Source organism: Marmota monax, unplaced genomic scaffold, assembly GCF_021218885.2.
Source record: "Marmota monax isolate L192 unplaced genomic scaffold, Marmota_monax_Labrador192_F-V1.1 WCK01_AAM20220418_F8-fsc00061, whole genome shotgun sequence".
NCBI classification, from domain to species: Eukaryota; Metazoa; Chordata; class Mammalia; order Rodentia; family Sciuridae; genus Marmota; species Marmota monax.
In genome coordinates this window covers 4,940,906-4,956,155 of record NW_026695230.1, presented here as the reverse complement: position 1 = coordinate 4,956,155, position 15,250 = coordinate 4,940,906, and the positions used below count along the sequence as shown (strand labels likewise).

General features: G+C 36.2%; 1 protein-coding gene across 2 annotated transcripts in view; it reads left to right on the top strand.

Moving 5' to 3' along the window:
- Nell1 (neural EGFL like 1) overlaps nt 1-15,250 on the top strand; it is an 840,108-nt gene that overhangs the window by 640,329 nt on the left and 184,529 nt on the right. For both annotated transcript variants that reach the window (XM_058576884.1, XM_046438336.2), the window contains exon 15: nt 3,570-3,665. In XM_058576884.1, the coding sequence (XP_058432867.1) occupies nt 3,570-3,665 (96 nt within the window). The remainder of the gene's footprint in view (nt 1-3,569; nt 3,666-15,250) is intronic.

The following is a 15,250-nucleotide window of genomic DNA, read 5'->3' as shown; positions in this document are numbered from 1 at the left end:
TTAAAAAAAAAATACCCTTCCAGAGCATGTCTCCCATGACCTACTTCCTCCAACCATACCCACTGCCTACAGCTTCCACCACCTCCCAATAATCCTCTCAGCTCTCATGGATTAATCCACTGATGAGGTCAGAGCCTTCATGATCTAATCACTTCCTCTGAAAACTTGCTGTATTGAGAACCAAGCCTTCTACACATGAAACCTAGGGAAATTTCCTATTATAAACAATAATACAGATTGACTAAATAGGAACATGAACACTACCTACATCAGTTCTGTAATGCAACTGGTACAATTTGGATGTATTTTTCTTTTAAATTTAAGTGAGTTCCCTTAATTATTATGGTACTATTCAAAAAAGAATAAACCTGCCTATGTGAATAGCTTTTTGTGGAAGAACCTGAACTATAACCTATGAAAAACAGTTAAGATTTTGAAGGCAAAGTTTTCTGTGCTTGAATGTTGGCTCTTCTAGTGAATACTTATGCTGTCTTAGGGCACTGATTTCTGAACCTCAGTTTCCCTTATTTTATACAGAAATGAAGACACTTATAAGATATTTCCATAATAAGGTTGAGTACCACCTTTGTTAGAAATTAAAACAAATAAAAGTAACAATGGATTCCTTAAACACTTATTGGCAAAGATGAACACTTTGTATTGTATTTTAGTCTGAGTTTTAGACTGTTCTTGGTCCTTACATCACTGTCACAATGACACTGGTATCAATTTTATTTAACAAAACTCTTAACATAGCACTAACTCTGCCAAACACCATTCAAATTCCTTACAAATAATAACTCATTTCATCCCTCTCAGGACCCTATTAATTATGACATTCCCCCGTCTTCCTTCCCCTCTCCCCCCCCCTGCCCCCCCTCTGCCTCTCTCTCTCTCTCTCTCTCTCTCTCTCTCTGTCTCTCTCTCTCTACCAGGGATTGAACTCAGGGGCACCCAGCTATTGAGCCACATCCCCAGCCCTATTTTGTACCTACATAAAATATCATAAACATCTTATGTTATCCTCACAAAACTTCCGATTATTATTTCTACTTAAGAGATGAGTAAATAAAGAGCACGCACTCACTATGAACAATCATCATGGCTCCTATCCAGTATGCAGGTTCTACATGAACTGCTGTTTCATTTGTAAGGGAAAAAAGTCAAGCAGAGCCCTCTATTTCCAAGCCCCCCCCCTCTCTCTCTCCATCTCTCTCTCTCTTCATTTCTCTCTCTCCCCCCCCCATTCCCCCCTCTCTCCCCTCCCCTCTCTCCCCCCTCTGCCCCCGGCCACTCTCTCTCTCCATTTCTCTCTCTCCCCCTATTCCCCCTCTCCCCCTCTGCCCCCCTCTCTCTTTCCATCTCTCTTTCTCCCCCCCATTCCCCCCTCTCCACTCCCCTCTCTCCCCCCTCTGCCTCCCCCGCCTCTCTCTCTTTCTCTCTGTCTCTCTCTCTCTCTCCCCCATTCCCCCCTCCCCTCCCCTCTCTCCCCTCCTCTGCCCCCCCTGCCTCTCTCTCTCTCTCCCCCTCTCTCTCTCTCTCTGTACCAGGGATTGAACTCAGGGGCACTCAGCCATTGTGCCACATCCCCAGTCGTATTTTATATTTTACTTAGAGACAGAGTCTCACTGCGTTGATTAGCGCCTCACTTTTGCTGAAGCTGGCTTTGAATTCGTGATCCTCCTGCCTCAGCCTTCTGAGCTGCTGGGATTACAGGCGTGCATCACCATGCCAGGCTCCCTTCTCTCTTTTGCTGCCACTTGGAACTTTATCTCACCAGCTTTTCCATGTCATTTTTAGCTTGCAAAAACACTTTCCTGTTAAGATGTTAACTTTGATGTAGAGCTGTACTTTAAATATCTCATTGAAAATGTCAGTCACTAGAGCTCACAATGTGTGATATTTCAGGCACAAGAGATTTTGTGTGTGTGTGTGTGTGTATATGTGTATATATATATATATATACATATATATATATATATATACATATATATATATACATATATATATATACATATATATATATATATATATATATATATATACCTTTATATATATTTTGGATTTTATGATGAACATACCAAGGCATATATTTTCTAAATCTATTTGGGCATAGGTTAAGTGTACCAAGATGCTGGATAGGAAGTGTCACTTGAAATCCAGGGTATATACTGACCTCTAGCAGAAGCCAAGGGTCTCACAATTAATTGCTGAGGCTATAGAATGTTAAATCATCTAAGGGATATTAAATGATGTGGAAAACGACAATACTGTGAGAAATCCTTCATACTTGGACTGGTATTCAACTATCTAAATACATCATGTGGCTTTTTAAAGCTAGGCTTATATTAATTATGTGATGATAGCAAAATATAACCATGACATTTTTCCAGGGTGACATTTTCTAGCTACAATTAAAATTTAAAACATTTGCGTGCCTGGCTTTCATGTGGATAAAAGAAACTCAGGGTTAACAGTCCCAATCATCTTCATTAAGAAGACATTTTCCTGTTTTTGTTAAGTAGTATACTCAATTATTTGTTATTTAGCAGCATTTGAAAATAAATTATTATGGATTGAAGTGACACGAAATTGTTAGAACAAGAGTTTTCCTATCAGAAAAATACTTGCAAGATGAAGGGTAAATCATTCAACCAATATTTTTTTGAGCATTTGCTATGTGGTCAGATACTGAATCAAGGATACAGTGGTGAGCAGAAACATTTATCTTTATGGGTTTTATAGTCCATTGGATGAGAAGGAAATGGTAATCAATTATATATAAATGTACAATTGTCCCTCGGGCCATCATGGAGAGCGCATGTTGCTTTCCTATGCTATGTCAATGAGTAACACATGGAACTGACCTCATCTGGAAGGGTTAGCAGGGGAGTAGAGGGACACAGTTGGAGTAACTTTGCAAGGCTTATTGAAAGGCTTGAATTCATACCCATTCAAGCAGTATTTACAAAGGCATTTTCCCCAAAGGAATAATTTAGGTTCAGCTAAGCATATTAGCTACAAAGACAATGCATTATTTTTATCACCAAAATATTCAAAACAGCTAAAAAATCAAAAGTAAGCTGTTTTTGTTCAGTTTATTATGTTATCAAAATTTTATCAACTACCAATTCTTTTTTAAAAAATAGAAAAATTATTGTCATAAAAGGTATTCAGTGAAAAGTGGTTGATTATACAAGTCAGCAATTTAAAAAGCCTTTGCCATCACCGTGACCTTACCATTTCTAGTTAGTCAATTTATCCTATTGGATTTCAAATATACCAATAATAACAGTGATAGTTATATCTTTAGTAGTAGCTATCATTTAGCACATGCCAGCCCTGTGTTAAACACTTTCACATCCATTATTTTGATTGATTTTATATAAATCAGTGAAATAGATATTGTTAAATTTATTTCTTTTTGTGCATGGACATTTTTAAATAAGTCAATACAGAAGTGTATTCCCTATGCAACAAAGAAAGAGTCCTTTCAATACTCATGCTGTTATCCATGAATTTCCCTACTGCATTTCATCTAAGTGAACTCCTACATTCTTTTGTTACAGCATTCTGCGAGGAGGGCTGCAGGTATGGTGGAACATGTGTGGCTCCTAACAAATGTGTCTGTCCTCCTGGATTCACAGGAAGCCACTGTGAGAAAGGTAAATCTAGCTTTTTTTCTCTTCTTCCTAGGTAAGGAGAAAGATGTGGGGGAGGGTAAAACATAAGATGTTTCTCTGGGAGTAGGTTTCTGTGGGTTGACTTGATACATTGTGTTTTGATGGCAGATGTGGCTCTTCCAAAGTGGGTACCATTTGCTTGCTTCATTAATAGGCTTCCTCCTCTGAAATACTGAGCTTTGGTTGCCCTCCCTCCAATGTGTGTCTCATTTAGCAAGGTCAGGCCTTTCCTCTGCTATAGTTTGCAGTGTGCATTCTTATTGCTAATTAGAGATAAAGCCTGATGAACTGACCTGCCCCACTTATCATCAATTGGGTAGCATCACCCAGGACCCTTGGAGTTATAACAATCTGCTGCGTCAACGGAATCTAAATTAGCAGCACATGCTCCTTGCATAAAAGCACATTAAATAACTGCAGTGGCAGGTTTATTGGTATGCTTGGGATTTTATTCTAATATTGGTTTATTAGGTCATTATCATTCATGGACCTCGTAATATAAGTCAATTAGTATTATTAAGATTGTAACATGTGCACCTTTCTATTTGTGGTGTTTATACTTGGCATTATTTAGTGAAATCAAGCTTTCCTGATGATTTGAAAGTTCTCCTGTATACAAAAGAAATTTGATGTCCATGTCAATATATGTGTCAATGCAAGCAATGGGTTTAATGCCCTGTAAAAGTAAATATTTAATTGTGTTTTCCCATGTTTTCATAAGTTAAAGTTACTGCATTATGTGATTTTGAGTCTGGATATCACACTTGGTGCTCTTTGTATCATAGGATAGAAAAAGGAAATAGGATACTATATTATTACCTCTGTTATTACACAAAGAGAAGAGTATTTTGTCTGCTGCTGAGAATCTAAGCAAAGCAGTGGTGTCCTTTTCTTCATGTTTGAAAGTTTATGAATTTAGATAAAATTTTTAAAATTTGCCCATTTACTCTACTCTACCCATGTACTGCCTATATAAGGCAGCCTAAGTTTTTTAAAAACCTGTCAAATTTTACTACATAAATTATTCAACTAGGAAATCAATGAATGATATTAACACCAATGTTTTCATATTTTGTGACATTATCAATAAATCAAATCACATTTATTAAATAATAATTGTTTTTTTAAAGTATAAAAAGACCAGATACAGCCTCTGAGCAGCATGAGAAAATTATCACATGGAGTTAAAGAATTGTTGCCAAAAGCAAAGAAATTTAATGGAAATGTAGCATACATGCCCTTATTGCAAATATTTAATTTTCATTAAGTTTTCTAAAATAAAAAAAATATATAAAGGACTCTCATTACTTCTAGATCTCCTATATTTCCCCAAAATGAATATATAGGAATGGGTGAGGGCAGATAATGTCAATAATGACAGATATGACTGTTAATGGAATGCATTTACTATGTACTAATTGTGCATTGGGCTTTTTAAATGAATATCTTAATACTGAGAGCTAACAAACAAAAGGCATAGATATTTTACTCCTATCTTATAGATGACAAACTAAAGCTTAAGTTCAACAATTTTTGCAATTACTAAACCCAGAGTAAAACTCAACTTGCATCCCATATTGCCTGTATTATCAACTATACCTGTTTCTCAAAGATAATGTGTGGATTTCTTGTTAAAATGTAGATTTCTGGATCACCTCCCCAGAAAAACTGAATTAGAATATTGAGGGGTGGGTCCACAAATCTGCATTTTCATTGAGCATTTCCAGTTATTATGCTATTTAACCACAATCATGATTGTAAGGTTCTTATTATTTTTATATTATAAATGATTTGGAGGGGGAAATTGTTCAAACCAGGGCTTATGGTCAGTGGAAGCCCAGGAAAAATTGATTCTGGTTTCTTGTGCCTTATTGATTTGTCCTTTGTCCTTTTCGCCACTCAATAAGTGAGTGATCAAATCAGTGCTTACACTCTGGCCCATTATGTGGAACACCAAATATATAGAAGAAGAAGAAATCAAAACCAGGGGCAGAAAGAAAATAGAGATAGGCAGGCCCTGGGTTTCTAGATAAATGTTAAAGTTGAGATCAATAATTGCATATTCTTGGATTCATGGGCAATCATCACAGGGAAAAAGTACATTCAAGTTAAATAAACTTCCTCTGTGGGTGATGCTTCCCTCATCTGCAGCAAAGCCATTCCACTGGATATTGGCCAACAGTCTAATTCTGTTCATATTTTTTCATTAAAAAGATGAAGTAAATATTTTCCAGTCAGCCTTGTGCAAGGGATCTAGATGAGTGATAAGCCAAACACTGAGAGTTTGTGCCATGTTGCCTCTAAATTATTTTGTCATGTTGATCATTAGCAATAAATATGAAGTAAGCCTATTTGCCATTGGAAATAGTCACACTAGATGCCTTGAGAACCAGAGTGTCAAAGGAAAAATGCAGTTGCGTTGTGAAGGTCTTATGACATGATCCCACTAAATCTTTTATTTATTATCTTTGTTGGAGCTACATAGAGTCTACTTACACTTAGTCTTAAATGTATTACCCTTGCCCTTGTCTGGTTATTGATTTTATTTATTGCTTGTGATACTTAGCCTTTCAAAATTCAAGTATAGTTAAAAATCATTGAAATAATTTATGAAAATGCCTATCTATCCCACTTGCTATTATGTAACACAAAAACGAACAACTCTGCCTTTTTTTCTAATGATGAGATTTTATTAAATTTAAATTTCCATAATCCACTAGGAATTAGCAAATATTTAACCTCTTTTAGTTTATAGAGAAGACATCATCTTCATTCTTCTCTTATCCTTTGACTGCTCCTTCTCTGAGCCTTTAACTTTGATTTAGTTTCACAATTTTCACGGAGATGTGTAAAGAATGAGATAGATGAACAATCATTAAGAATAGTATTTTTGGAAGGATAATTACCTGTGATAAAACTTCTCTTCTTAACCTCCCTAAGAACTAAACAGATAGGATATCATGGGAACATAATGTAGCCAATCACAGAAAAAAATGGAAAAAGTAACAAGTCCCCTTAGAGACTTTCCAAAATGCAAAATCAAAGAGCTACATTAAATCCAGAGATATCTTAATTGCCACATCACAGCAGAATTGAGAGAGTCTGTCTTCTACTTGGTATTTCTACTTGCAAATCTGCAAGCAACAAGTATACTTTAAACAAAATGTGTGGAGCTATGTCTAGATCAAAATTCTTTAACTTGGAAATTACTTATATTTTGGATCAGGTAATTCTTTGTTGTGGAGTACTGTCTTGCACACTGTGGTATATTCAGTACTGTCACTGGACTTTTTCAATTAAATGCCATTAGTGCCTACATCTGTAGGCAGAGTAATAAAAAAAAGTCTTCAGACATTGACAGATTTACCCAGAAAGACAAAATTGACAAAACTGCCCCCATTGAGAATGTCTAGTCTAGATGTATGTAGCATTTTACACACACACACACACACACGTATGTTTCTGTGTTATAATAATATGAAAACTAAAAACAATTTTTATTGACAAAATGAATTTTTAAGCATCTTTTGGAGATTTTTAGAGGTGCTTAGGGTTGACTATAATTAGAAAATTCTTGACCATTCAAGAGCCAGAGACTGGCTGATGTCCATCATGTGCTATTTGGGCAAACTTTCTTATAATCTTAAAAACCAAATTGATGTGGAAATTCAGCCTGTTCTATGGCAACTCTCACCTGATGGAATAAACATACTCCAACCACGTCCCAAGAATATTTGACTCCAACCCTTATGTTCTCCTGAAGGAATAGAGGATATTTGACTCTATTTTTCAGTAGAAAAATAATTGAAAACACAAGTTGATGTTATAAAAATAGCAGACCTTGACTTTTCCTACAATTGTTTCAGAAGTGGGTTTATTTGTTGTAATTCAATAAACTCACATAACCATTGACCCTTTCATGGTCTCTAAGCCTTTGGGAAGCATAAAAACATCTGATCAAAAATGTTCAATAGCACATATATAAACAATAGAGTTTTATCCAGTCACAAAGAAGAATGGAATTATATAATTTTCAGGGACATAATAAATTACAAAGAAGTTTAACATTATTATCCCTTCACAATATAAGTTTTAATAGTAATTATTTTCCTATTTTGCTTGTCTGAATTTTCTATTTTTTGTAATAAATGTAAATTGTTTGTAATAACAAATGATATTTTTATTCTTAAATTTACAAAGAAAACATAAACATCATAGACAGACTTACTTTTTTCTCAGTTATTGGGCCTCTTTTAACCTTTCTTAAAGGAAATGACTTTTTTGCAGGATAATTTTTTCTAGTATCTTTTCTATGCCCCAGGGACTTTCATGTATTCAGATAGAAAGTAATTTTTTTGCCTGGAGTACAAAATCTATTTACCAGGATTAAAAAATGATCAGAGCCAAAGATTCCTCTAGTCTCCCAAATTTTAAATCTTGCACCTATTTTGAGTGATTCCTGTCAATATTCATCTATTTGTGATTGTTCTGCTGACCTCTATACCTGGGGGGTCGGTTTTAAAATCTTTAAGAAAGTAGATCATAATTTTATTTTCACCTTAAAGAAGAAAACCTTTCTTCAATTTCCAGGTATCACAGGACTACGAATAGGAATAGGTAAATTGGATAAAGAATGGATGGAAAAGTAATCTTTCAAATTCATAAGCCAACAGGGGAGTTACTTTACTTTTCTAACTTGGCCTCTCTCAGGATGATGGCACATGGCACACACTCAGTAAATGGCAACTTCTGCTATTAGTGTTCCTAATCTTGTTGTTTAGGTGCCCCCCCCCAAAGTAAGCAGAATTTTGTGGGGAGGTGGATATGAAGATTTGAGGTTTCTCTGGGTTCTTTTCCGATTGAACTCACCTGTAAAAGAATAGATGCTGATGCTCTTTTTAAATTCCTGTAAAGTCAGATGAGTGTGAATTTGGTTGAAGAACTTCCTGAACTGGATATATTTCATTTCAAAAAAGTAAGACTGGCATTAAGGGAGGCACTGAGCTGGAAGTTGAGAGGACCCCAAGCTCCCTAATACTGAGATCATTCACCTTCAGAGCAGGGAGGAGACTTTTTCTTGTTCAGTTCCCCTTCCTCTTTTTAGTTCCAAACATTCTACTTTCTCCTTCTTTTGCTTATGATGGAGAAATTGGGCTAAGGTACAAATCACTTCTCCATAGCTCCAGAATGGAGATGCCACTCAATTTTTAGCCACTTGGAACTATTTTATAATCCTGTCCTTGATCCTGCCCAGGATGATCATTTTTGTCTCAGATATATAGAAAAATATGTCAAACCATTTCCATTCTCATTTTCCTCTCAAAAAGCAGATTTTCAAGTCTTTCCAGTACAACTGTAGGAAGCAATGTCTTTTGTTCACAAAGGGATTTGGGTTGGAAAAGAAAGATAAAGCCTGGGATGGTGAAAAGAATACTGTACCCAAGGTCAGAAGATTGTTCTAATATTAGAACAGCCTCTCTGATGTGAAACTCATATTATCCTGCTATACTTCTGTCATGAGTGCCAAACTTTTGCATTTGCCATTTCTCATGAGGCTTCTCGTTTCACCCAGTTGTGCCTGTTTGAAAACACATGTAAGTGTCACCCAGATAGTCTGTGGTGGAGTTGGGATTCTCACTTATATATGACCGAATCCAAACTTCACTACTTTGCATTATAATCTGCTGCTTCTTGATCACCTTATCTATGCCCAAAGGCAGTTAAACCTGACAGATTTTATGGGAAGCCAAATAAATTATGTGATTAATGAGCCATAGTCTACTATTTGATTATGTGCATTGTTTTATACATTAATTTCAATATCTTTGTTGTGCCTAAGGCAGGAACACAGGAAACAGAGTGTGAATTAAGAGCACAGTCTTCAAAGTCATACTAATTCAATTTAAGTTGAAGTTCTTCCATTGACTAAGATCTGTGACATTTGATCAGATATACTTAATGTTTCTAACTTTTGATTTGCTACCAGGAAAGGGATTATCAATATTACCTCCTCATAATATTATTATTAGATTAAATGAGATATCCTATTAAAATCATTTAGAGTATCTGATACACAGCAGGTAAGTAGAAATGACGGTTACTGGGGCTAGAATTGTGGCACAATGGTAGAGTGCTTGCCTAGCCTGTGTGAGGCACTAAGTAATAAAATAAAGATCCATTGACAACTAAAAAATATTTTTAAAAAATGATAGCTACTGCTGATTTTTTTTTCATCAGTTAACCTAGGGATAAAATAGAGACTCAGCAATAATAGGCTACTACTCTAAGGATACCCAGGAGGTAAAAGATAATGCTGGGCCTTTGTTTTTATCTCCTTCTACTGAAATCTTTCTACTCCTAGAGTTTTGACAGACTCTACTATAAGATTCAAATGGAGAAAGTTTTTATTAATATCTTTCCCAACATACATTCTCCATTCTCATAAACATTTTATGTCATTTATTCTCAAGCTAATGCACATTAATTTATGTAATGGAATTTTGCTCTGAGGCAAGAGAGAACTAATTCAGCACCAGAAATAGTGGCATATTCAACTTGCATATCGTCCCAGAGAAGGGTTATTTGTGTTATTGTTTATTTTCCATTTTTTTTTTTTGGAGTTGAAATGGAAGATTTAACACCAAGTTCTGACTGTATTATTGATAGCATAGGTGTCTTAGTACCTGGGCAGATCTGAGACCTTAATGTTTTGTTGGCTCCCCAAATTCTCTCAAGAAAGGCAAACACTGTAATCATTGTAGCTGTCATTTCCATTGACCTACCATGTACCAAAATTCTCAGTTTGGCATTAGGAAAACTGCATTCTATCAGATTCCACTACTTACTATGACATGGGAAAACTTCACCTTTTCTATGTAAAACAGGAGATTTATCCAAATAAAATTTTAAGGTTGTTTATGTTCTGTCATGAGGCATTCCTAGGATTTACAAAGAAAAATAAATGATATTTGAGGATACATATAACATCTTAAAAATATGATATTTTAAATAATGACGCACTCAAAGAAACCTAGGTATATAATGATCATCAGTGAAATAAAGTATGGGTAACTCTTCTATAGAACCTGTAAAATGTATCTGGGGATACTAATGATGTGGGATATATAGGATATCATTAAGAACATGAGCCCTGGAAACTGACTGTCCAGTTATAAGGCCCTGCTCTACAATCCTGGGAAGTGATTTAAATCTTTTATGCCTCATTTTCTTGATTTATACAATGAGAACCCAAACTGCACTGCTCAATTGGAGAATACTTTTCAAAATTTCCTGGTGTCTGATGAGTACTCAATAAGCACTGGACATTATTAAGTAGAAATGACATGTTCCCTGAGATTCAAAATTTCATTTAAAGACATGTATTTACTGCATTCAAAAAAAGTACATGGCTCATAAGTTCTTTGCAAGATGTGGGCTCTTTCACAAGGAAAGTTACATTTAGGTAATTAATTCAATATTATATTAAGACTTAATAAAAGTTTCTATACCTTCCCTCTCCAGCCACAATCCAAGAAGTTAGTGGGAAGTTTTGAGAAGCAGCAGCTGCCCTTTTTACCTTCTAAATCACTTTTTGTTTTATTTTTATGTTTTTAGTAGTGTCTTATACATAATATTGGGGTTCATTTTGACATCATCATACATACATGCAATATAATTGGCTCCAAAACTCATAGATGTTATGAATCTCTGTCTCCAGTGTAAGCCAGCTTTATGGGACAGAGAATAAGATCTCATGGAACTGGTGCAGGCTCTTCTAACACTAGTGTCCTATAGATGGAAGTTGTGTACTGGCTGCTGCTTCCTTTGTGGGGGGCTTTGGTGAGGTTCTCAGACCACTGGGGATTTCTGAATAGAGCTACCTTGAAAAGATAATCCTGTTAGTCTGCTGAAGCTTGACCCCCTGCCTCATAGCTGCTGTGCTTGTGGAGGCCCACTTAACTGTGTGGCTCCTTTTCCCTGTCCCACTTACATATGACTAGATGGACTTTGTCTTGTAGGATTTTTAAAGCTGATCCTTTCCTTCCACCTGTCACTCCAGTCATAGTGCAGCTGTGTCCTAACAGGGTCACTGGTCATTTTTTATTTTTTATTTTTCTCTGCCGCTTGACAGAGGCAGCCTCAGACCTAGGTATTTACCTCAAGACTTTTGAGACATGGGTCAAATATCAGTTTCTATGTCCCATGTCATCCAGGGGATATTTCTAAGTGCACTTAGAATATTTTTCCTCTGGATGAGTTTAGGGAGGAAGTTTTCTCTCTCTCTCTCTCTCTCTCTCTCTCTCTCTCAACAAAAAGTGACCTTGAACTGGCTGCACTCGAAACAGCCTTTCTCCAACAAAGTCCTCATTTTGTCCTCACTAACATGTCTACTCAATTTCTAGGACTGTGTTTATAGAGCTGGAAGGTGATTAATGCAGGCACAACGGATTTCTACAGGAGTTGTAAAGGTAGCCTAGCACCCAGCTTTTCCATGTGAGGTTCTTAATAACTATTACCTTATTATCTGTCAGAACTCTGGCATGGGAAAAATTCAATTTTAATATCCTCTTACATTTAAATTCTATAAATACTTGATAAATGACTAAATGAAAGGCTATGGAGAAGTGCCCTCAGTTTCACATGGTCCAGTCTTTTTATTTTACAAACCACAAGTTGTAATAGCTCCAATCCAAACCATATTTAAAGGAAATCTAAGGCAAATTAAATCACAAGAAATATGGGGGGGGGGCACAGAGAAGTGCCATTTGCATGAAGAGTATAGAAAATTTTGTGCCTTTCCAGTGGCTTAGTCTGCATGCATTTTCATAAAGTTGTTTGCACTCTTGCTATTGGAAAGGGAGTCAATCTTCTTTTTAACAGATTGACATTCACCATAAAATAAATGAAGGCTATTAGGGATTACCTTGTCTAGTTAGTAATGCAGAAAATAATTCCTATTTAGATGACAAGCACTCTTGCTTGCTTCCCACCAGGCAAGCCCACACTATTGAACTGTGAAAGTCAGGCATTTAGTTCAAATGCTCATTTTTAATCCTATGTCCTAGAAAATGCAAACACTACAGTAATTTTGAAACATGATGGCTAAACAGAAAGGAAATCCAGTTTTTTTTGTAAAGTTATCATCAACTGGAGCACAAAAATTACAAACTTTCCCTAGTAACATGCCATAAGTCTTTGTATGCAAAAATATGCTTTGCACTATAGATCATATGGAAAAAAACATTAATTGAAGCCAATAGCTTGACCTAGAAGGAATATAACTTAGGATTTGCATCACTCTCTCCTAATAGGATTCACTGATTAGAAATGGTAGTTGCCTGAAAATGTTCACTTGGCTCCAAAATATGATGAATCAAACAGCAAGATCTATGCGTTCATTTAGGTAGTGGTTTAAAAGATAAGCAGTGTCTGGCATGGTGGAGCTAATGTGGTTTTAAAGCATTCTCCAGTTTAACAGAGACTTTAAAGTTATCTGTGGTGGCAGCAATTTTAACCAAGTGGATTGAGTCCATGAGGGGAGATCCTGGAAGATTATTTTATTAAAGGATATCTTGCTAAGCAAACCTTTCAGTACACCCTCAGTCCTTAAAAGATAAAGTCCAAATTCCATAGTGTGATATATAGACTTCAGTAATTAGACCTCTGCCTACCTCTCTGGCTTTATCTCCTCCTTCTCTTAACATGAATCTTAAACTCCAGCCCATTCTAAACTACTTCCAGTCACTGAAATGTACCTAAGTGTTTTCAAACCTATGAGCTTTCATAAGTCTCTCTGCCAGAGCACCTATTCAGATTCATGTAGTAATCATACAATGTATTAATATAAAATAATAGAAAAGATTAGTTGTCAAGGGTCCCTGATAATCCAGGATAGTCCTGTACTTCTCCCCATCAAATTGTTTCTCCTTCCCCTTTCCAGTTGACAGTGTAACCTGTTCTTTCACGTTTCCTGAGCTGAGATCTTGAATCATTCTCACTTCTTCTGCCCTTCATATCCAAATTCTTTAACTTAGCCTTCAAAATATGTGTAGAATCTTAATTTCATAGGCTCTCCATCACTACCTCCTTTGGCTATGAGTCATGGTACTCTTTCATCTAGATTGTGGTAGAAATCTCTGGACTGTCTCCTGCCCACCTCTACACCTATAGTTTCGTTTAATATAGAAGCTTTGGGGATATTGTTAAAATATGTTATATCTTTCTATTCCTCTTCTCCAAATCCTCTATAGTTCCCCACTTTCTCTCAGAGTAAATTAAATTAAAATCATGACAGTGGCCTGTAAACCTCTGTATGCTCTGGGTCCACCTCCATGTTATTTCTCTCTTTTCACCATTCACTATGCCCTCCCTCCCTCACTTGTGAAATGATTTTTTTTCCCACCATAATTGTCTTCTTGAGTCTTCTGGAACACATCCATTATGATTTCCTTACAGTTTGGTTTGCTTGGGATGTTGATCCCCCAGGTCTTCCTGTGGTCAGTTTCCTCATGTCATAGGGGATTTATGCTCAGGTGCTACCTTCCCTAGGACCCTGACCCCTTGTTGCAATGGCAACTTCCCTCTCTATCATGCTTATGTTGTTCAGAGACTTAATGGCTCTGTGATACCATAGTACTATTTTGTATGGTTCCACTATGCCCCAGAATATAAACCCCAACAGAATAGAGGTGTTTTTTTTCTCTCTTATTGCCATTGCATTTCTGAAGACCAAGACATTACCTAAAACACAGAAATTGCTCAAGTCATTTGCTGAATAAATATATAAATTAGTGAAAAACAAAAAAGCCATTTTAGCTTTGATATTAATCTCCAAAGTCACAATACTGTCATCATGATTGTCTTGGAAAGAATGAAGAAAATAGTGCTGTCAATCATACACCTTCATCCCTGGTATTTTTGGATCATATGTAGTCAGACTTATCCTTGATTTTTCCTCCTCTCTCCCTTTGCCATTCTAGCAGTTGCCTCAGTGCATCTATTGTTTTTCTTCACCCCACTGCTTTGTCAACTACTGCCATTCCTTTGTTACCTGGAATGATGTCATAAGACAGTCTCCAGACGCTGAATCTTATTTTCCTGTCTCACACAAAAACTGCTCTTCCTGCATTGCAATCAGTGTATTTCTTATAAAATATAAAGATGATAAATTATGTTCTTACTAAAAAAAAAACAATAAATGGTTGTCAGTGTGCTTAGTGTACACTGTCACCTCCTCCCTGGAGCACAACAACTCCTAACACCTTCCCTATTCCAGTTTATAATCAATGCTTCTGTTTTGGTGAACTTTGCCAGATTTTCTCAAAGCAATTATCTTTCCATTTTTGGCTTCTAGCCATGTCTGTGAAACATTTTGGCATCTCTTTCTTTACCTTCCTTTTTCCCATGATGTCTGCCTGACTCCAACTTCCCCTATTTTCTCACCTGGATTTTGACTTAGGTTTTTCTTCACAAATATTTTTCAGATTCCTTGATAAAGGTTCAGTCCCCTCCAGCAGGCTCCCTCTCAACCTGGATTTTCCTCCATGAAATATATCACATTTAGTTAC